Genomic DNA, 23,705 nt, shown 5'->3' with positions numbered 1-23,705 from the left:
GCTGAAATAGGCTGTCCGCCAGAAGGCACAAGTCCCTACTTTGTGCAGGTTTTAGTGAAATGAAAACCTTAGGATGCAATTTATTATATTAGAAAAGCCAAGGATGAGTAAAGGGCATTGAACCCTTTGAGCTCATCCCTCTAGCAGCCTGACTCTCCCATCACAATGTACAGTGCACAACTGTATTTGGAACAGTCCCGGTATTTTTGTCTCTCTTACCTGTCCAACAGACCACTGCAAACAATTACCAGACTCTGAGTAAAGAAGCTTTTCCTTGTGTCTGTTTTAAATGTTCTTTTTACTACTTTAAATGTATGTCCTTGGGTCCTATGTTCCTGCCTCATTTTGAAATAATCTGGGTTTACCAAATTTATATCATTTAATAGTACTTGGTATATGAATTTTTTTTTTAAACTTACCTTTTTATGTCAATGTTTATTAGTGCTTTCCACTTTCTGAAGTGAAAAGACTGTTATATAGGCAGACTTATACTTTTATACTTCAGCGATTCCTCCTGTAACCAACTTCTTTCCCGACACCTAAAGTTTGATCTTTTCTAATCTTTATTCATAACTCATCCCCTTTACACATGAGATCAGGATTGTTCCTGTTCCCTGGACTTTTTCCAAGGCACCTATATCCTTTTTTGTTGTGACGTGGTGGCCAAAAACAGAACATATTTCCTGATATGATGAATCTTTTGCCAGATGGCCCCAGTGTAAACCCACTTGTGTGATTTTTGAATCAGTCGGACACATACATTGGACTTTGTGGCACCCATACTGATGAAATTGTAATACACAGAAGGTTGTTATCTGTTGACCCCTTTTCTTATGTACTTAAGTCCTACTCATCAATCTTCCATGAATTTTTAAAAAGATTTCATAGATTTAATGTACTCACATCAGCCGTAACTTGTAATATTCTTTTACCATCAATCTTGTCACTATCAACTACTGCTGATGGCTGTTAATTCTTAACAGCTATGCAGCACCACTGCACAAAATGTGACACTGTATCACTGTTGCATCTGTCCATTTAACTTAACAGATATCTGCTACTCCACCTCTCCCTTGAACTGTAGTATTAACTTTCTGGTGTGGAGGTAGGTTGGGGGAAACTTCTGAGTTACTGTCACAGTAGGAAAATAACACAGTTAAGAGAGGCAAAATGTACTTTCCGCGGGTGTAAAGAGTACATGCCAAGTGGATAACCAAGCTGAAACTCTGCAAGTAAAGTTTGCTCATCGGAATAAATTATGGATGATTACTTATGCTGTTGTAAATTTATTCAATTTCTATTTGCACAGCGCCAGGCCAATCAGCAGGGCTCTGGATCTTGGAGCTGATATAGTCGTGACTGGCAGATGCATAGACAGTGGCATCGCTCTGGGACCTCTCATTCATTCTGTAAGGCACTCTCTACATTAATGTGGTTCCTAGTATTTCTGTGGTTATATCAGATCATGCATTTCTCAATTGTGACATAGGTAAAATAAGTCGACAGAACACTTAAAAAAAAAAAAATTCATTCAGTTAATCCATGAGTAATGAGGGTATTTTGTACCTTTTCTTAAATTAACCATGTTTTGTGACGTGTATGTAAGACGTGTAAAACTTACAGATGTAAAAATAGTAATCTTGCATTACAGTAGAACACTGCTAATTGGAGTGCTGCTTGTCTGAACAGATCCATAATCTGAACGGGGGACAACACTTGCTATATAACTAGTTGAAATGAGCAGTTTCTGTGGCATGAGTGGTTGAAATAAGCAAAAGGTACAGCACACAGTACCGTACTGTATAAGCAAATTGCACTGGCACAGGAAAATGAATAATACTTGAAGAGTTTTGTTTTTTAGGAGGAATAGATATTTACATAATAAATTGCTAGTCCAAACAAATCTCTAGCCTGAACTATGTTTGGTCCCAAATGTTTTGGATCAGTTTCACGAAGTTTTAAGCTCGGGTGAAACACCACCTCTGAGTCAGAAGGTTGTGGGTTCAAGTCCCTCACTCAGAGGGTCATGAATATTTGGAATTCTCTACCCCAGAGGGCGGTGGGTGCTCAGTCGTTGAGTATATTCATGACTGAGATCGATAGATTTTTGGACTCTAAGGGAACCAAGGGATATCGGGCGTGAAAGTGGAGTTGAGGTCGAAGATCAACCATAATCTGATTGGATGTTGGAGCAGGCTCGAGGGGCCAAATGGCCTACTCCTGCTCCTATTTCTTATGTTCTTAAGTCCCACTCCAGAGACATGAGCACATAATCCATGCCGACACTTCAGTGCAGTACTGAGGAAGTGCTGTGCTATCAGAGGTGCCGTCTTTTGAATGAAATGTTAAACCGAGGCCCCGTCTGCCCCCTCAGGTGGATGTAAAAGATCCCATGACAATCTTTCGAAGGAGAGCAGAGGAGTTCTTCCCAGTACCCTGGCCAATATTTATCCCTCAACCAACGTCACTTTTTTAAAAAACTGATTATCTAGTCATTATCTCAGTGCTGTTTGTGGGACCTTGCTGTGTGTAAATTCACTGCTGTGTTTCCTACATTACAGCAGTGACTACACTTAAAAATTAGCTGCAAAGTGCTTTGGGACGTCATGAGGTCGTGAAAGACACTATATAAATGCAAGTTCTTTTTTTTCTTTCTCAATTGCACTAATTACTGGTGCACTAAGCTGATCTTAGGCAGCGGTTAGGGTATCACAGTTTAACTCTATTTCCCAAGCAAGAGGGGATAGAAAACTAACAGAGTTTCTGCTTCTGATACAGTTATACAGTGACTGCTGGTGGAAGTACATATGTGTAGACGTTGGGTGAGAACAGGAAGGGATTTGGCTGTGATGCCCCCAAAGTTGAATGTGCTATTAGTACTCACCGTCTTATCCTAATACATGAATCGGGCACCAAAGAGGCTTCGCTGCCCATGGAATTGTATAACAGCATGGATCACTCCCTTCAGGAGAGGATATGAGGAATTAAGTGGAGAAATTAGAATGGAAAATTGAAGGAGGAAAATCATTCCCAAACTAATGAACCATTTTCAGAAAATGTATTTTGTTGGGGGGAGGGAAAGGTTTTCATTTGTTACAGCAGTGTATAATGTCAATTAAAGTATCCTAGCACTGAATTAAATCACACCATGGCAAAACATTTTAGTCATCTGTACTTGATATTTAGGCTGAATGTTAGTTTTGACCAATAGCCTGATATTCATTTAGATAAGGGTCCCTATGGTCCTATAGTCATCTTATCCTGGGTCTTCCCCCTCCCCCACTAGCTTTCCCTTCATCCTCTTCTAATTAGTTCCTGCCCTAGGAGGCACAACCCCTTGTCTGGATCCTGTTTGCTCCCTTGGTTTTGGAGATAAGCTTGTAGTCTGCAATGATTAGTATTTCTCCCAGCCATCTATTCAGTGTGACCGTCAGTACAGTGCCCTTCCATAAACCAAGTGCACATTTCCTTTTAATATACAAGCCGATCAAAGGATGCTAACCTACTTCTTTTGGATATTTAAGGATTGCTGAGGACACACAAATCTTTGAAATGAAATGCAACCACAGCAGTTCTGGGGAAAAAAATTCTGATTGTGTCTTTTACTCAATCCATACAGGAAGCTTCACTATTAGGGATAGAATGACAGATCAAAGAAAACAGAAGACACAGAAAAAGCAGGAGCCTAAGGCATCAGCTGTAAATACCAGTATCGTTTCCTGTCGACAGTCTTTTTGACTCATGCCAGGAGATGAAAAGCAGGGTGTGTGGCTTTCCTAACAACGTGCCTAATTACAGTTTTCCCCCTTTCCTATTCATGGGTTGCTATTTACCACCTGTTGTAGCTTAGAGTTCTTAAAGAAATTAAGCCAGCAATCTTTTAGATTTACTGTACTAAGTGTTTTTCATCTCCTGACACTAACAGCCTGTGTCACACACATGGGACTTATTTCAGTAATGAAGGCCACTTGTTTGCAAATCTTGGTCCATTGCTTTTTCTTATTAGTTTTTTTTCCCCTCCGTGCTCAAAATTGATCAGAATTCCCAAGTTTCAGGAGACGAAGGGCAAGGCTTTCCAGGAAGCTGGTAACTCTTGTAAACAGAGGTGTCAACTAGTGTTCTTCAATGATTGTCTAAGGTTCCTGGTGCAGTTGCACCAAGTCTGTGACACTAGCAGTCTGACACTTCTTCAGATTTTTGGGCAATTAGCTGAGGGGGAAGTTTAGGATGACTCTTTGGGATCTCACTTTGACATGCTCAGATTCTTAAGGGCTATTGTCTCCTCAAGACCTCTCAGTCATAGCCTGATGCCTTGGTACAGTCATAATCTGATGCTTTATGCCTTTTAAAACCCCAGTATTGGTTCCTCTTAATCGAGTTTTCAGATTTCAAAATTGAGAACAAGTATTGATATTTAAACTGTCCCATTTGCTCTGATTCCCAAAGGCTGAACTTTCAAGGCGACAAGCCAAAGAAACCTATTTTAAAGCTTTCCTGTAGGAAATTGAAGATCTCCCCAATGGGGACCTGAAAGGAATTCTGTTATCATTGTTTAGGCTGTGCAACAAAATACTTGTAGAATCTGTGACGCATATAAGTAGAAACTGCACACCTTCTGTTTCTGACAGCTGGAACATCTGCAAGGCATGTCCGGAAATTAGGATTTTTAAAATCTGTCTTTCTTGTCGTTTTTCAGTCAGAAAGATCTTAGTTGCATCATCTTAGTTCTTACCCATGGTCAGTTTAACAAATCAGTGGTGCTCCCACTCCATCTTATGACCGGGCTCTTTCGTTGAGTTTGAAAGGTAAACTCCACATCTTGCACATTGGGGGTTGCTCTAAAATTGTTTCACACATCCGGTGACCGGCATCTTTGCATCTATTCATTTTTGTTTACGAATGTTTTGTAGATGGTTGTGCTCCTACATTTCTCAGTACGTCTGCAGTTCACTAATCTGGTCTTTAGACACACATTTACCCAACGCTCTTGGGTAGATCTTGCATCATTGGTAGATGTTTGCTTTGGTAGCAGGTCATCCCAAGTCACTGTTGGAAGTGTTACGTTCTTTTACATTCCAGCTTCCTCACCATTAGTTTCTGCTTCCCCAGTGGTGAAGATTCATGAACAGAGCGAATAATTAAAACTCCCCACCCTTCATGCCCAGTGGCCCTCAAAAAAGCATTTATTGGAGTTCCTCTCTGTTATAATCTGTCTAAACTCCCTCTTTTTCCTGATCTATCTAAACTCACTCCCGAACGAATTGTTGTAGCTTTTTTGTTCCAGGTCGTTTCTACAGCATTCAAAGAGCAAAGGAGTGGTCAGGGTGTAATTAATATCTTAAGGGAACAGGTTAGCTTAGTCTTGCTCTCCCTTTATGCAGGACTGGAGGGATGCTTCTTTGTTTTCTGTTTGCCCATAGTTTCTGATGACTCATAGAACTTCTCTTTTTCCCACCCCACCTCCAATTCTCTTGTCATGTTTGTTCCTTTTACTTTCTTTGAAAGTTTCTTGACTGCTCACAGGGAGTGATGCTGGTATTTCAATCAGTGCTTGAGGGACCCTGATACTTTGGTGTGCCTGGTTCTAATCCCAGTGGTGAAGATTTCTGTGTTGATTGAGGAAGATAGAATCTCATGAAACCATTTTGCTGGGTAAATGAGGAAAATAGATGGTGCAAAACTTTTTTTGCAGAGCCATAAAAGTTCTGTCTCTAAATTGTAAATAGTTATGGTTCAAACTAGTTAGCCAGATTGTGTTGATTATTATACACACCAAATATATTTCAACGTTTTAGTGTTCTTATTAGAAAGATGGAGCTGGTTTCTTTTAGTCTATGTTAGTACAGCATTGGGACTATTAGGTCTCAGAATTATCCAGCAAAATGTTGGTGAATTTTCCAGTTGTACTAATAGACTTCTGAATTACTAATTTAAAAATAATTTTATAACAGTTTTCATTGGGGCACCCAACTATAATTGTTTTTAACAATGAACGTATTTTTCTTAATAACTTTGTATTGTACTCTAGCGCACTGTGCATGTGTAATTTATCAACTTTTCTCACTCTTTTAAATGGCCAGCATTGGGTCAGATTAATTTAATTGCTGTAGACCTAAACTGAATTTGATGCTTTTGCCCTTGATTGCATATTGGATGATATCAGGTTTTTTTTCTGATAAACCCAGTAGTTCTAATTCAAAACATTTAACAACAACAGAAAGTCAAATTGCATTTTTTAGATCAGTTGAATTTGAATTTTTCTTACTTCATTACAATTCTAAAATGGGAATTTTTACTCAGAAGACAAATTGGTATCATCTGTGCAGTGTATTTTGTAATGTAAAGGAACTGCACAGATTAATCTAGATTTGCTGTTTTAGTTTACACATGGGCCATAATTTTATCGGGGATCCGGGAAGGGGGGCGGGGGGGGGGGATGGAATTCCTGACTGGAACCCGATTTTGATGTAAGGACGTTTTTTTTTATTTTCTTTTTGTACGATTCCTGCCCGACAGGCCAGCCTGATTGATAGGCTGGCTCTCAGTTGGACAGGAGAGCAGCCAGGGAGAGGATGGAAACAGGTAAGTGTTCTGTGTCTGTGCTGAGTTAGCTGATCTCGGCTGAAGTAACTATTATAACATTGAGTGCTGAAGTTGACCTTATTGCACCTGAGCAAGCAAGGGGGAACTATCACACAGAATTCCCAGTCCTGATCACAATCAAATGAATCCATTGAGTGGCGACATGATCAGACTTGGCTTACTCCCCATGGTAGAAATGCCTTCTTAGGCTCACACATGAATTGGGTGAGGGCGGATGGCAACCATGAGACCACATACAAAAGTGAATCAGTGCCTTCAGAAGAAGGGAAAAAATTGGAGGGAAGTTTTTTTAAATGAGGATGTGTTTTTGGTCTTTTTTTTAAAAAAAAATTGGAAATGGTGCCAAATTCATCTAAAAGAACTCAAAAAGAAAAGCTATACCCGTCAAGAATTTTAAAATTTGTTTTTTTTAAAAAAGAAAGTAATTGAGAACAACATTTCTCACCATGTCACCAATACAAAAAGTGTGTTTGGTGTTCTATAACCTCAACTATGGGAGTAAATGTTTTGCTGCACAATATGATGCATCATTGAGTGCTGTTGAAAGAATTAGTATGACCTTTCTGCTGTTGTGCAAGTTGAACATTTATACAACCACAATCTTCTCGCAAGCCACAAAATGATGCCTAGAATTTATGCAAATGTTTTTAAACTTACAAGTTAATGACTAGTTATCAAGATCCTGTTCATTCAGTAACTTATTAAGTGTAGTATTGTACCTATCAAATGCCACTATAAATTAACATTCTGCATGATGGTATTTACTAAATCAAGTAAGATTTAGCATCAGAAAGTAGTGTAGGTTGTTCAATTTTTGAATTGCAACAAATATAATGTGTAATGGTAAGAAATAATATATTACTGGTGATAAATATGGGAAAATGTTAATACAAAGAGCTGCTCAACACCAACAATTATGACGAGGGTATCTTTCAACTACAGCAGGGGCAAAAACTGGCAGTTATTTTATTGGCCACCCATTATACCACCCCTGATTTTCCTTTCCACTGACTTTGATTCAACATTTCCAGTTTTATGCCCCCACTGAAGTTGAAGGTCCACCTTGATGTATTCTGTGGCAGAATTCTACTCCTAATGTTGCTGCAGTCTCCTAGTATTAGGTAAGGTTTGATGACCGTCTTTCTTTCCCCAGAAGCCATCCTGCTAATATAATTTTGCAAGAAGATTTTAATCAATGAAAAGAATGAATAGAAAATAATGAAAGCACAAAATGCTGGACATGCCATTCGATCATTTTGGAAGTGACCCTTCATCAGGAATATTAGTGAAGAGTCACAAACCTATTATTCTCATTGAGACATTGATTGGCCAGTCATTTTCCGGCATTTTCTGTTTTTATTTCAGATTTCCAACACTTTTTTTGCATCGACTGAATGGAAAGAAAATCTTGGTAGATTTCATTTTTTTAAAGCTAAATAGCCCCATCTAGGTACTGCTGTGTTACCAAAATGTCCTGTTTGGTCCCTCAGCAGAGGAATACATAATAAGAATTGTAAAGCTTTTGTTTCTAAGAGTTGGGGCTAATTGCTGTGCAATACGTGCTTAGTTGCAGATGTACATTTTTTTGTCCTGCTCTTATCCTTTTTAAAAAATGAAATGTTATTATCTTGAGGCTTTATATAGCTAATCATCTGGTAGTTTATTTCTGGAGCTTGTTGGCTGCACAGTGCTGTATAATTGGGTCAACAAGTTTTCTTTCATTCCTGTCACTTTTCCCTCTTCATTTTGTTTCCAAGTTCATTAGTTTTGGTAACGTTCTGGGTCTATATTTTATTGCAGTTTGGCTGGAAGCAAAATGAGTTTGACCTGTTGGCTGCTGGAAGGTAAAGCTTTTTCTGTGCCATGTCTTTTCTGTGTATGGATTGCATGTTTTCATGTCCTTTTTAAAAGTTGTCTTTTCTTATGGACATCATTACCTCCTTCCTGTTGTTTAAAAGCTGCTTGTCTAGGAAATTATTCCTTTTTTAAAACTTGTTTACATTTTGTTTGACCATTATTTGAAACTAACTTGTATATTAAAATCTTTTAATGTGATTAGGTGATATAGTTGGTAAGAACACTGTTGACCCCTCTCAGATGTGGGTTCAAATACAACCTAGATGGGTGAGGATAAAAGACTTAGTTTATCTTTCTCCAACCTTTCATTCTTTAATGGCTGCTTAACCATCTAACACAAGCGTCAGCGCATGTGAGTCAGCAGTGCAGTACTGCCCCAAAATTCAGTGTCGTTGTCACTGACTCCACACACTCCTCCAGAGATTCCATAAGGCTAAGCAGTCTGGAAAATGGTAAAGCACATATTGGTGCAGCAAGGAGCGTTTTTCTAAAGCTGGGATTTTGAACAGTTGGGCTATTTACATGAAGGTGTCATCTTGGGATTAATCTGACGCGAATGTTACTTGCCACTTATGAGCCCAAGCCTGGATGTTGTCCAGGTCTTGCTGCATGCGGGCTCGGACTGCTTCATTATTTGAGGGGTTGCGAATGGAACTGAACACTGTGCAGTCATCAGCGAACATCCCCATTTCTGACCTTATGATGGAGGGAAGGTCATTGATGAAGCAGCTGAAGATGGTTGGGCCTAGGACACTGCCCTGAGGAACTCCTGCAGCAATGCCCTGGGGCTGAGATAATTGGCCTCCAACAACCACTACCATCTTCCTTTGTGCTCGGTATGACTCCAGCCACTGGAGAGTTTTCCCCCTGATTCCCATTGACTTCAATTTTACTAGGGCTCCTTGGTGCCGCACTCGTTCAAATGCTGCCTTGATGTCAAGGGCAGTCACTCTCACCTCACCTCTGGAATTCAGCTCTTTTGTCCATGTTTGGACCAAGGCTGTAATGAGGTCTGGAGCCGAGTGGTCCTGGCGGAACCCAAATTGAGCATCGGTGAGCAGGTTATTGGTGAGTAAGTGCCGCTTGATAGCACTGTCGACGACACCTTCCATCACTTTGCTGATGATTGAGAGTAGACTGATGGGGCGGTAATTGGCCGGATTGGATTTGTCCTGCTTTTCATTAAACTCCTAACTTTAAATGATTTAAATAGATGTAAAAATAGATGGCAGAATTAGTCAATAAAACAACTGCATGCTGTCTGTACATTGGTGTTGATGGAAGTAACAACAGATATCATTTGATCCTTCAGATAGTGATAACGTTGCATTATTTTGTTTTCCATGGACTAGAACTACTGTAGTTAACAAATAAGGCATGCTCAAAGTCTTTGTGCCAGCAGTGCAAAGGGAGCTCTACCCTGGAAATATATTTACGATTCCTATCTTTGGAGTGCTCCATTCCCTAGCACTGCCATCCAGAAACCTTAACTGAACCGATACACCTGTTCTGATTAAAGTCTTTCAAAGCCTTAATTAAAGGTTTTCTGACTTTAAGCCTTATTAAAGGAAGAAAACTATCAAATGTACTTTTGAAGATTCATTTTTAAAAAGAAACAATGAGTGTGCAGAGGCCAATTATTGTACTTGTATGTCTTTCTGATAGTGTGTTGCTCTCTTTCCAAACCCCCCCCCCCCCCCCCCCCGCCATTTCTTTCCCTTCCATTATTAATCTCACTCAAGGATTGTTGAGGGTGAGATTCCTTATTCTGAAGGTATATTTCTCCCTCTCGCTCTTCTGGGAATGCCTCTGTTAAGTATTCCTCGCAATTTGCTGAAAGCAGCAGGAAACTCGGGCGAGGTGTATGATGGGCAGCAGATCTAAGATTGTCCATTTTACGCCATTGCACAAAAGTTAAAATTACCCCCAATATGTTGGTTCTCCAATGTAGCACATCATAACCTAATTTATTATAGAAGCTACATCACCAGGGAGGACAGTATTTGAGATATAATTCAGGATATAATTGAGGTTGTAAATTGTAATTCCTGAACCACCACAACAAGCACTGATTTATGTGGCGATGCTGCCTTTCTGAATAGTTGTCTGTTAAGCTAGCTTGCTGCCTCACTTAACCTGAAGATAATATATTGAATCTTCACCAAACAGTTATTAATAATATATTTGTTTTTCTTATGAAGAAATTAATAATCAGAATTTGAGTACACATAGTAAATGATCTGTAGTTTCCATCAAAGCATCATATAAAAGGAAAACAGGAATTAGCTATTCCTGTGGAAAAACTGAATGGTGTGACACTCATCTTCACCAGACTCAATAAGTACATTCTTATTAAATTCAGGTTTCCTTTTAAAATGGCCATACTTCAAACCATTCTTGTCTCTGTCATTTACACAGCTGACACTTGCAGTATTATACCAGTTTAAAACTGTAATATTGGCAGTACTGTTATAGAATCATAGAAGTTACAACATGGAAACAGGCCCTTCGGCCCAACATGTCCATGTCGCCCAGTTTATACCACTAAGCTAGTCCCAATTGCCTGCACTTGGCCCATATCCCTCTATACCCATCCTACCCATGTAACTGTCCAAATGCTTTTTAAAAGACAAAATTGTACCCACCTCTACTACTGCCTCTGGCAGCTCGTTCCAGACATTCACCACCCTTTGAGTGAAAAAATTGCCCCTCTGGACCCTTTTGTATCTCTCCCCTCTCACCTTAAATCTATGCCCCCTCGTTATAGACTCCCCTACCTTTGGGAAAAGATTTTGACTATCGACCTTTTCTATGCCCCTCATTATTTAATAGACTTCTATAAGATCACCCCTAAACCTCCTACTCTCCAGGGAAAAAAGTCTCAGTCTATCCAACCTCTCCCTATAAGTCAAACCATCAAGTCCCGGTAGCATCCTAGTAAATCTTTTCTGCACTCTTTCTAGTTTAATAATATCCTTTCTATAATAGGGTGACCAGAACTGTACACAGTATTCCAAGTGTGGCCTTACTAATGTCTTGTACAACTTCAACAAGACATCCCAACTCCTGTATTCAATGTTCTGACCAATGAAACCAAGCATGCTGAATGCCTTCTTCACCACCATATCCACCTGTGACTCCACTTTCAAGGAGCTATGAACCTGTACTCCTAGATCTCTTTGTTCTATAACTCTCCCCAACGCCCTACCATTAACGGCCCGATTCGATCTACCAAAATGCATCACCTCACATTTATCTAAATTAAACTCCATCTGCCATTCATCGGCCCACTGGCCCAATTTATCAAGATCCCGTTGCAATCCTAGATAACCTTCTTCACTGTCCACAATGCCACCAATCTTGGTGTCATCTGCAAACTTACTAACCATGCCTCCTAAATTCTCATCCAAATCATTAATATAAATAACAAATAACAGCGGACCCAGCACCGATCCCTGAGGCACACCGCTGGTCACAGGCCTCCAGTTTGAAAAACAACCCTCTACAACCACCCTCTGTCTTCTGTCGTCATTCTTCTGTTTTTTCATTCATTTTTGGGCGACACTGGCACTGTCACATTTATTGCCCACCCCTTGTTGCCCTGAGAAAGTGGTGGGCTGATTCATGCTTTTGCAGTGATTTATTTTTTTAACAACTGAGTGGCTTGCTAGGTCACTTCAGTGGGAATTAAGAGCAAACCACATAGTGCTGGACTGGAATCACGTGTAGACCAGACTGGATAAGACTCCCTGGTAAAATGTTAAGAGTGTAAACTCCTATGATTTTATAATAATGATTTGAAAGTGGTATAAAATATACATGTCCAATCTGAACTTGCAGTGCTCTGAAGCCACTGTTATAATATAGAATAGAGCATTCTGATTTTTAATCCAGAAACTGTTAGAAGGTGCACGTACATGAGCTGTACATGGATTGCTCACATCTGGTAAGAAACTTTCTCTTATCAGGTTTGGGATTCCTTTAGAAAATATGCGTGCTTTCAAAGAGCCAGCACAGGCACAATGGGCTGAATGGCTTCCTTCTGTGCTGTATCATTCTGTGATTCTATGATGGAAATGTCCTATTATATCAGTCCTTGTCTTCTTAAACAATGATTGAGACATGAGTAAATAAAAATCACTTTGTCGGATCTTACGAAATATTGGTGTATGACCTCCTGACATTAGCTATGTGATTTCCTGTGAAGAACTGTCTGACTACATACATAAACATTGGGTGGGTGGTGTGAGTGGGGGGGGGGGGGGGTAGTTTTAGAGTACTTGTCAACAAAATTGGCAAGTAACATCTTTTAAAATGGGAAGGCTGGGAACTACCTGCCAATTAGATCAGGATTTTCTAGTACTGGTAAACTTGCTAATTTTTTAATCAAAAAGTATTACATTGACTAAATTTAAAGACTTTATTAACAACTACTGCAACTCATTGTTCTATTCTGTATTTTACATGTTCTAATTTAGTTTTTGTGTTGGTCAAAGTGAAGGTTATCATTGCTGGGTAATTAAAGTTTTTACTTTGACATCCAGTGTTGGCATTAAGCACTTTCAGCATCGAGAATAACAAATAATGTTGCCTGTACTCTGCACCAGCAACCTCACAGGAGCACTCTACTTCTATGCTTGTGTGATTTTGTTTAACATTGCCCACACCAGCCATTCTTAATGACCTCTTTCAATGAGATTGCCAGATTGTGTCAATTTAAGGGGAATTTTGCATTGTGACCTAAGAGCTGGGTTACGACAGCTGAAATTAATTTCACAATGGATCTTGCAACTAGCAGAGGGAGAAGATTTCCAAGCATCAGTCTGGGTTAGTTTCCATTCCTAGAGGTGACAGATATAGTGTTCTAACTCACTGCCTCATGTGGTTCACTGGGTGCTTAATATTTCTCAACTTTGCATGTTCATTTTTGTATATCTTACAAAGCTGTGTGTTTCTAAACTTTACAGAATGTACCTTTCCATTTGGTGTTCAGTCTTGCAGGTCACCTGATTGAATGCGGAGCCCAGTGTACAGGTGGAATATTTACAGATTGGCACAGAGTTCCTGACTGGTATTAAACCGATCTTTACATTTTTCAAAAAAAATCTTGCAACTTTTTTTTGCTTTTAATAAGTGCTCCATGTCTTTACAATTATTCATACTGAACTTCTAAATTTTAGCTAAAAATGCAATTTGTTATCATTCCAACCACCACCTTTTTTATACTTGATAGTAAAGTGCTAAGAAGGAAAAATGCACCACTGAGCTTTCAGTTGTAACAAAATATAATTAAAGTTGGTTAGATTTTATAAATAATTTTATACTGGAATACTAACTGGTGTATTTAATATCTTGGAAGTGAATTCAGTTCGTAAATGTGGGAGTGCCTAATTTGGTTTAAATAAGCCTTTGCTACTAAAATGTAAGAATGTCATCTTTATGACTGTCTTTGTAACCTTGGGTCATTTTTGTTCACTTTCAGTCAATTCTGTTCATCTAATTTTTAATATTTGATTTGTCTTGCTCCTTCATTATATAATGATCTGGTGGAAACCAGAGCAGAAATCCAGCCCTCGGTGATGAACAAAAGGGGTGTTGCTGTCTGAATGCTTCTCGTTTGTCTGCTGATCTGAGCACAGAAAAGCAGGAGTCGCTGCCTCTAGCCCAGTCCCATAAAAGAACATTTTAAATTATGGACCTGGCAGTATTCTGAGCTCTGGAGCTGCAAAGTGTTTAAAACAGAAATTGGCGATGACCTCTTCCAATGACTCGGGGGGAGGGGGGAAGGTGGCTGTTGTATACATCGGATGGTGTAATGTTGGGCGATATAGATCAGAAAGGCCCACATTTGATTCCTGCGCTTGGAATTTCCGCATTAATCTCCCAACCGGAGAACCAGCGGGACCCCTGGAGAAACAGTGTAAACAGTGTTCCGGTGACTCTCCTGCAAAGTGCACGTGTGTAGATGTCATCTGAGCATATGAACAGGTTGGCTGTGATGCCCTGATGTCAAGACTCACTGCCTGGGCTCACTCTTGAAAAGTGACCACTTGGGTGAGGCACCAAAGGGTTGCACGGCCTGTGGACCTCTACCTGAGCATCAGTCTGCAGGGCAAGTCAAAAAATAAATGAAAAGTTCATAGAGCAGAATCAGAACAGTAATAAAACATAAAAATACTGAATGAAGACCTTTCAGCTCGCCAGAATCTGATATGGCCATATTTTTAAAAAAAATCTTTTTCATAGAATGATACAGCACAGAAGGAGGCCATTCGACCCATTGTGCCCATGCTGGCTCTTTGAAAGATCTATCCAATTAGTCGCATTCCCCTGCCCTTTCCCCATGGCCCTGCAGATTTTTCCCCTTCAAGTATTTATCCAATAAAGTTGTTATTGAATCTACTTCCACCACCCTTTCAGGCAGTGCATTCCAGATCATAACAACTCGCTGCGTAAAAACATTTTGCCTCATCTCGCCTCTGGTTCTTTTGCCAATTACCTTAAATCTGTCTCTGGTTACCGACCCTTCTGCCACTGGAAACAGTTTCTCCTTATTTACTCTACCAAAACCTTTCATGATTTTGAACACCTCTATTAAATTCCCCCTTAACCTTCTCGGCTCTAAGGAGAACAACCCTGCTCTAATCTCTCTATGTAACTGAAGTCCTATATTCCTGGTACTATTCGAGTAAATTTTCTCTGCACCCTCTCTAAGACCTTGACACAATCCTCCAGCTGGGGCCTAACCAGTTATTTATAAAGGTTTAGCATAACTTCCTTGCTTTTTTACAATATGCCTCTATTTATAAAGCCAAGGATACCATTTTTTTTTTTAACAGCCTTCTCAACTTGTCTTGCCACCTTCAAAGATTTGTGTACATACACCCCCAGGTCTCTGTTCCTGCACCCGCTTTAAAGTTGTACCATTTAGTTTATTTGCATCTCCTCGTTCTTCCTACCAGAATGCATTACTTCACACTTATCTGCATAAAATTGCATTTACCATGTGTTTGCACATTTCACCAGTCTCTCTGTGTCCTCCTGAAGTCTGTTACTATCCTCATTGTTTACTACATTTCTGAATTTCGTGTCATCTGTAAACTTTGAAATTATGCCCTGCATACCCAAATCCAGATCATTATTATATATCAGAAGGAGCAGTGGTCCCAATACTAACCCCAGGGGACTTCCCTCCTGTCTGAAAAATAACTGTTCACCACTACGCTCTACTTTCTGTCCCTTAGCCAATTTCGTATCCACGCTGCCATTGTCCCTTTAATCCCATGGGCTTCAATTTTGCTAACTAGTCTATTATGTGACATTTTATCAAATGCCTTTTGAAAGTCTATATATACTACATCAACCCTCTCCATTACTTCATCAAAGAGCTCAATCGAGTTAGTCAAACACAGTTTGCCTTTAACAAATCCGTTCTGGCTGTCATTTATTAACCCATATTTTTCCAAGTGACAATTTTGTCTCGGATTATTGTCTCTCAAAGTTTCCCAACCACCGACGTTTGGCTGATTGGCCTGTAGTTCCCGGGTTTATCCCTCTCCCCTTTTTTGAACAGGGGTGTAACATTTGCAATTCTCCAGTCCTTTGGCACCGTTCCCATATCTAAGGAGGATTGGAAGATTGTGGCCAGAGCCTCCGCTATCTCCACCCTTACTTCCCTCATCAACCTAGGACACATCCCATCCAAACCGGGTGACCTTTCTACTTTGAGCGCTGCCAAACTTTTAAGTACCTCCTATTTTTTATCCTATCCAGTTCCTCTACTACATCCTTCTTTACTGCGACATTAGCAGCATCCTTTTCTTTAGTGAAGATGGATGCAAAGTTTTCATTTAGTACCTCAGCCATGCCCTCTGCCTCCACAAGAAGATCTCCTTTTTGGTCCGTAATCAGCCCCATCCTTCCTTTGACTACTGTTTTACTATTTATATGTTTATAAAAGACTTTTGGGTTCCCTTTTATGTTACCTGCCAACCTATTCTCATACACTCTCTTTGCCCACTTTTTCTCCCTTATTCACTTTTTCAGTTCTCTGTACTTTCTGTATTCAGCTTGGTTCTTTATTGTATTATGAACCTGACATTTATCCTAAGCCTTCTTTTCTGTTTCATTTTGATCTCTATATCTCTAACTTTGGATGCCTACCTTTCACCCTTGCTTGAATGTGTCTAGTCTGTACCTGAACTATCTCCTCTTTGAAGGCCTCCCAATGCTCATTACTGTTTTGCCTGACAATCTTGATTCCAATCCACCTGGGCCAGATCCCTTTTCAACTCAATGAAATTAGCCCTCCTTCAGTTGAGTATTTTCACGTTTGATTGTTCTTTGCCCGTTTCCATATCTACTCTAAACCTAATAATAGTGATCACTCTTTTCCCAAATCCTCCCCCACTGAAACATGCTCCACTTGCCCCACTTCTTTCCTCAGAACCAGATCCGGCACTGCGTCCTTTCTCGTTGGGCTGGAAACATACTGATCAAGAAAGTTCTCTTGTACACATTTCAGGAATTCCTCCCCCTCTTTGCCCTTAACGCTGTTATTTTCCCAATCTATAATAGGATAATTGAAGTCTTCCATTATCACTACTCTATAGTTCTTGCATCTTTCTGAAATTTGCCTGCAAATTTGCTGCTCCATCTCCTTCCCACTATTTGGTGGCCTGTAGTATACACCCAGTAGCGTAATAGCACCTCTGTTGTTCCTTAATTCTAACCAAATAGATCCTGTATTTGAACCCTCAAGTACATCATCCCTTTCCAGTGCTGGAACAGTATCTCTGATCAATACTGCCCCTTCCTCCCCCCTTCCTCCCCCCCCTTCCTCCCCCCCCTTCCTCCCCCCCCTTCCTCCCCCCTCCCCCCCCTTCCTCCCCCCTCCCCCCTGCCCCCCTTCCTCCCCCCCCCTCCTCCCCCCCCTCCTTCCTCACCCCCCCTCGCTCCTTCCTCCCCCCCTCGCTCCTTCCTCCCCCCCTCGCTCCTTCCTCCCCCCTCGCTCCTTCCTCCCCCCCTCGCTCCTTCCTCCCCCCCTCGCTCCTTCCTCCCCCCCTCGCTCCTTCCTCCCCCCCTCGCTCCTTCCTCCCCCCCTCGCTCCTTCCTCCCCCCCTCGCTCCTTCCTCCCCCCCTCGCTCCTTCCTCCCCCCCTCGCTCCTTCCTCCCCCCCTCGCTCCTTCCTCCCCCCCTCGCTCCTTCCTCCCCCCCTCGCTCCTTCCTCCCCCCCTCGCTCCTTCCTCCCCCCCTCGCTCCTTCCTCCCCCCCTCGCTCCTTCCTCCCCCCCTCGCTCCTTCCTCCCCCCCTCGCTCCTTCCTCCCCCCCTCGCTCCTTCCTCCCCCCCTCGCTCCTTCCTCCCCCCCTCGCTCCTTCCTCCCCCCCTCGCTCCTTCCTCCCCCCCTCGCTCCTTCCTCCCCCCCTCGCTCCTTCCTCCCCCCCTCGCTCCTTCCTCCCCCCCTCGCTCCTTCCTCCCCCCCTCGCTCCTTCCTCCCCCCCTCGCTCCTTCCTCCCCCCCTCGCTCCTTCCTCCCCCCCTCGCTCCTTCCTCCCCCCCTCGCTCCTTCCTCCCCCCCTCGCTCCTTCCTCCCCCCCTCGCTCCTTCCTCCCCCCCTCGCTCCTTCCTCCCCCCCTCGCTCCTTCCTCCCCCCCTCGCTCCTTCCTCCCCCCCTCGCTCCTTCCTCCCCCCCTCGCTCCTTCCTCCCCCCCTCGCTCCTTCCTCCCCGCCTCGCTCCTTCCTCCCCCCCTCGCTCCTTCCTCCCCCCCCTCGCTCCTTCCTCCCCCCCTCGCTCCTTCCTCCCCCCCTCGCTCCTTCCTCCCCCCCTCGCTCCTTCCTCCCCCCCTCGCTCCTTCCTCCCCCCCTCGCTCCTTCCTCCCCCCCTCGCTCCTTCCTCCCCCCCTCGCTCCTTCCTCCCCCCCTCGCTCCTTCCTCCCCCCCTCGCTCCTTCCTCCCCCCCTCGCTCCTTCCTCCCCCCCTCGCTCCTTCCTCCCCCCCTCGCTCCTTCCTCCCCCCCTCGCTCCTTCCTCCCCCCCTCGCTCCTTCCTCCCCCCCTCGCTCCCCCACACATTAACCTGCCTTATCTTATTGCTCCCATACTCACTAGCACGTGTCACTGGGAGTAATCCAGAGATTACCACCTTTTGAGGTCCTGCTTTTTAACATCCTCCCTAGCTCATGAAACTCTGACTGCAGGACCTCAACCCTTTTCCTTGCTATGTCGTTGGTTCCAACATGGACCTCGACTTCTGGCTGTTCCCCCTTCCCCCTTCCTCCCCCACAGAATGTCTGCACCCGTTCCATGATATCCTTTCCCTGGCATCAGGGAGGAAACACATGTGAATTTCATGTTGGCGATCGCAGAAATGCCTGTCTATTGACTCCCCTATGACTACTACAATTCTACATTCTGCTGTGCCCCCCCGTGCATTCCTTTGCCGCACGATGCTGTGGATTTGCTCTGGACTGCTCTCCTTCGAGGTGTCGAACACCCTCACTGCTATTCAGCACTGTTTGTGAGCGCTACGCTCCTGGAGGATTCCTGCACTACCTGCCTCTTCTTCCTACCCTGCCAGATGGCCACGCACTTACTATCCTCCTGAACCCTCTGTGGCTGCCATGTGACCACCTCCTGGAAGGTGTGATCCAGGACATTCTCAGCCTCCTGTGTGCCCTGCAATGACTCCAGCTGCTCCTCGAGGTCAGAAACCCTGAGCTCAAGCTCGAGCAGCTGGAGTCACTTCCTGGAGTCCCCACGTGGCACAGGAATTGCAGGCAATGGGTTTCAGCTGTCCCATCATTTACTTAAAAGTCTATCTACTTATGTTATATACACTTTAGTTTAGTACCTCCTTAACTCCTATTTATTATTTATGTATACCAGATTTTTTTATAATGCAATTCGGATCCCTTTAATGTTGGTATCCACTACTTAGTTAATTTCATCCCCTCAGATTTAATAAATTATTCTGATTATTTATTGATATATTTATTTATTTACTGTTGTCCCTGGTTTAAATTGTATCTTTCTGTATCCCAAACTCTCCTCCTGCTTCCCGGATAAGCAGTTTATGCAATTCTTTTTTGAATTGCAGGATTCATTCGATATGTGGGTTAGTTAGACTATTACATTTTCATGACATTTTATTAGATAGTATTGCTCTCTTAACTTGAAAAGAAACTGTTTCTATGTTTAAATCCATCTCTTATCAATTTACAGGGATAACATTGGTTTTCCAGTGGTTGAGTGTTCCTCTGATGGAAATTTCATCCTTTCTAAACCACCCAAAACCGGAGGGCTGGTATCATTTGGTACTGTTGCCGAGCAGCTTGTATATGAAATAGGCAACCCCCGGTGTTACCAATTGCCTGATGTCATCTGTGATTTCTCCCAGGTTACCGTGTCTGAAATACCAGGTCTGCTCCTTCTATCACCTCTTTCACATACACAGAGCTGTATTTTAAGTTGACAGAATTGCAGTCTAAAAACATTCATTTATCATTGAAACTTGTGCAGATAAAAGACCTCCATATCATAAAACGTGGTAGAGATATTGCTCATTTCAAATTTGTAATGTGTTTAAAGATGGACATGTTTTGTCAGAAGCAGCAGTGGTCATGTGACAATTTGTGCCAAAGTAAGGATGCGAGGGAACAGGGAATTGGATGGTGCAATGGATTACAGCACTGTCATTTCACTTTTAGGTTCTGGGTTTTTAATTTGGGTAAGATTCCTATGTGAGATGAGTTTAGGCATTCTCCACTTTATTACAGTTGGGCAAAGCCCTGCAGCATAGAAGTTCCAGCAACCATTGAACCTAAGTTGTCACTCTCACTCAGTGAGGCCATGAATACTTCTGCTGTGGGAAATGGGACAATTTGAGCTTTCAAGACTGAGTTCAATAGATTTTTGTTAGGTAAGGGTATCAAGGGATATGGAGCTAAGGCGGGTAAATACAGTAAACACATCAGCCATGATCTAATTGAATGGTGGAGTGGGCTCGAGGGACTGAATGGTGCACTCCTGTTCCTAAATGGAAAAATTTGACCTGGTGCAGTAGCAGATGACCTCTTAAATTTGGGGTTAAGGCACGTTGGCGAAGCAGCATAGAGGGAGCTTACCTCTCCAGCTAGCTGTGCAATACCTGACCTGGCTACCCAGAGTGGAAAGATAATCCATTTCTCAACACTGACATCCCTCATATTGATGAACATACCTTTAAAAATAATAAGTAATGGAAATATAGCAACACAGGAATTAAAAAAAATAATAATTCTTGGGATATGGGTGTCACTGTCAAGCCAATATTTATTGCCCATCCCTAATTGCCCTTGAGAAGGTGGTGGGTCGTCGTCTTGAACCGCTGCAGTCCATGTGGTGAAGGTTCTCCCACAGTGCTGTTAGAAATTGGAAAGCTAATGCACTGGCCTTAGAATGGTGGGTAATTTTCTCTCTTTCCCCGCACCCCCTCCCCCCCCCCCCCCCCCAACAAGTTCTCCACATAATAAAGTCCCAGACTATGTGGAGGCTAGGTGGAACTTTCAAGTGTATCTCTTAATTGTCAGCTGCACAGTGACAATAACAGATGCATAGGGGCAGATTGGCTACTCGCTCTAATGACTGTGTAGAGTGTGATGAGAATAAAAGTATAAAGTAAATGTCTTTAAAAAAAGAAAGGGAAAAAAAAACAATAAATTTAAGGCTAAAGACAAATGTTTCCATTTGAGTACATTTGTTTTTTTTGATGGGGGTCACTTCATATGGCATTGGTTTTGTTGGGTTATGTTTGTCAAACCAGTTTAGAAGATATTTTCTTTCCATAATTTGTGTGTTTTTTTAAGAAAACACAAAAGTGAAGTGTAGTATCATTGTCCAGAATGTGTGATGAGTGTAGTTTTTTTTTAACATACTGATTGATAAAGAGGAAAGAGGCTGAGCAACATAATGTTGCCACTACTGGAAAGTATCCCACACTATATTATAGAACGGGATCTCACACTGTGTGTGGCTCCCTCACTAATAAGGAATATGAAACTCCATCAATGTAATATACTTTTCAGTAAGATGCTAAAGGCAACATTAACAGAGAGAGTCTGCTGTAGCTAGCAACAATACGTGTTTGTCCCCATAACCACGACTTGCTGGAATAAAGACGTGAAGCCTTGACAATCGTTTAAAAGACTGTTATGCAAAATTCTCTCAATTCTTGCTATATTAACAACAAGTTGTTCGTAGATCTTATACTTTTTTTTACTTTTTGGACCATTAAGTAATATGTGAGATTTGAGTTCAATTCATGCTACAGTTTTGTTCTAGGTAGCTGTTTTAATACTGATGCTTTAAATAAATGCAAGGAATTGGAGAATGTTACAGAACAACAGTACTGTTTTTTGTGATCCCTAAACTAGAATGAAAAAGAAATAGATCATCATGTCTTTTTTAATATTCTTGTCAATTTTCTTCCCTTACCTCCTCTGTTGAATGCTGACACAGTTCTATGGGTACTGGTTGCCCTAAAGTACCTTGTGTAAGAATTGACACATGATTTGATTAGTGAGGGTATCAAAGCAGAGCCTGATCCTGTTGTCATTTGATATCTATACGCGTACAGTCCCAGCAAGGGTCACTGGGTAGTGATCAGGACCAGGGACCTGACAATTTTGCCTTCCCTTTCCCAGGGGTACTAAGCCCAATTGTAGCACCAAACGCCTCCCTGGCTGAGATTAGCCAATTCACAGACCAGGAGTCACACCTAGAACTTGCCTGGTCTGGGTCAGCTACTTGTTGGATAAATTCTATGGGTTAAATTTTAACCTCAAGGACAGGCAGGTTGTGGGAAGGTAAAAATTGTAAAAAAGTAAAAACCCGATCCCAACCCACCCACTTCCGGTCGTAACGGAGGTGGGTCGAGAGGTGGGTGACAAACCCGCTCTCAGGAAGCAGGTCGGACACTAAAATCTTTTAGGCTGCTAGCCTCCATTTTAACAGCATTTTTATTTTTAATTCCTGGGCCTCCTGTTTCATGCCACGTAACAGGAGGCGAGAAGGCCCAGATCAACAGGTGCCTTTATTGCACTGCTTGAGGGCCAGGAGAAGCAGGAGTGTTTCTTCCAGGCCCAACAAGCTCACCTGCCGTGATCCCACACACGTGATTGGCCTCCCCCCGCCGATCTAACACTTACCTGCTGGCATCCACTCCCTGGCTGCTGTCCCATCTGACTGACAGCCAGCCTGGAATCCGACTGAAAAGAATTGAAAGACGTCCTTACATCAAAATCGTAAGGACATCCGGGAAACCCATACTTCCAGGTTTACCGTCAGAAATCCCCCCCCCCCCCCTCCCCCGTGCTTTTTCTGGCTCGACATTTATCCCTATGAGTCTTCATGGAAACCATTTGTTGTCTTTTTACAAACTGCAGAAATCACAATTATCAGCTGTGTCACAGTTCGCGGCCATTAATCAGCAAAGGCTGACCACCTGATCATAGTTATGCCATCAGAGGATGCACCATGCAGAGGCCAGCATAGAATCATAGAAAGGTTACAGCACATAGGGAGGCCATTCAGCCCATCGAGTCCGCGCCGGCTCTATGCAAGAGCAATCCAGCTAGTCCCACTCCCCCACCCTTTCCCCATAGCCCTGCAAATTATTTCCTTTCAAGTACTTATCCAGTTTCCTTTTGAAGGCCATGATTGAATCTGCCTCCACCACCCCCTCGGGCAGTGCATTCCAGATCCTAACCACCTGTTGTGTAAAAAAGTTTTTCCTCATGTCACCTTTGGTTCTTTTGCCAATCACCTTAAATATATGTCCTCTGGTCCTTGACACTTCCACCAATGGGAACAGTTTCTCTTTATCTGCTCTGTCTAAACCCTTCATGATTTTGAATACCTCTATCAAATCTCCTCGCAACCTTCTCTGTTCCACAGAGAACAACCCCAACTTCTCCAGTCTATCCACATAACTAAAGTCCCACATCCCTGGAATCATTCGAGCAAATCACTTCTGCACCCTCTCAAAGGCATTCACATCTTTCCTGAAGTGCGGTGCCCAGAACTGGACCCAGCACTCCAGTTGTGGCCGAACCAGTGTTGTATGAAGGTTCATCGTGACTTCCATACTTTTGTACTCTGTGCCTCTATTTATAAAGCCCAGGATCCCTATGCTTTTTTAATCACTTTCTCAACCTGCTCTGCCACCTTCAATGATTTGTGCACATATACCCCCGGATCTCTCAGTTCCTGT

General features: G+C 42.4%; 1 protein-coding gene across 4 annotated transcripts in view; it reads left to right on the top strand.

The window, feature by feature from the left end:
* lratb.1 (lecithin retinol acyltransferase b, tandem duplicate 1) overlaps nt 1-23,705 on the top strand; it is a 148,949-nt gene that overhangs the window by 41,160 nt on the left and 84,084 nt on the right. For 3 of the 4 annotated variants that reach the window (XM_067991640.1, XM_067991617.1, XM_067991625.1), the window contains exons 6-10: nt 1,310-1,409; nt 6,517-6,582; nt 8,404-8,447; nt 13,454-13,531; nt 19,679-19,875. In XM_067991640.1, the coding sequence (XP_067847741.1) occupies nt 1,310-1,409; nt 6,517-6,582; nt 8,404-8,447; nt 13,454-13,531; nt 19,679-19,875 (485 nt within the window). The remainder of the gene's footprint in view (nt 1-1,309; nt 1,410-6,516; nt 6,583-8,403; nt 8,448-13,453; nt 13,532-19,678; nt 19,876-23,705) is intronic. The other variant, XM_067991634.1, reaches the window with a different exon arrangement.

The sequence above is a fragment of the Heptranchias perlo genome, chromosome 1 (genome assembly GCF_035084215.1).
Source record: "Heptranchias perlo isolate sHepPer1 chromosome 1, sHepPer1.hap1, whole genome shotgun sequence".
Classification (NCBI taxonomy): Eukaryota; Metazoa; Chordata; class Chondrichthyes; order Hexanchiformes; family Hexanchidae; genus Heptranchias; species Heptranchias perlo.
The sequence above is the reverse complement of the archived record's forward strand: the minus strand, read 5'-3'. Positions and strand labels throughout refer to the sequence as shown.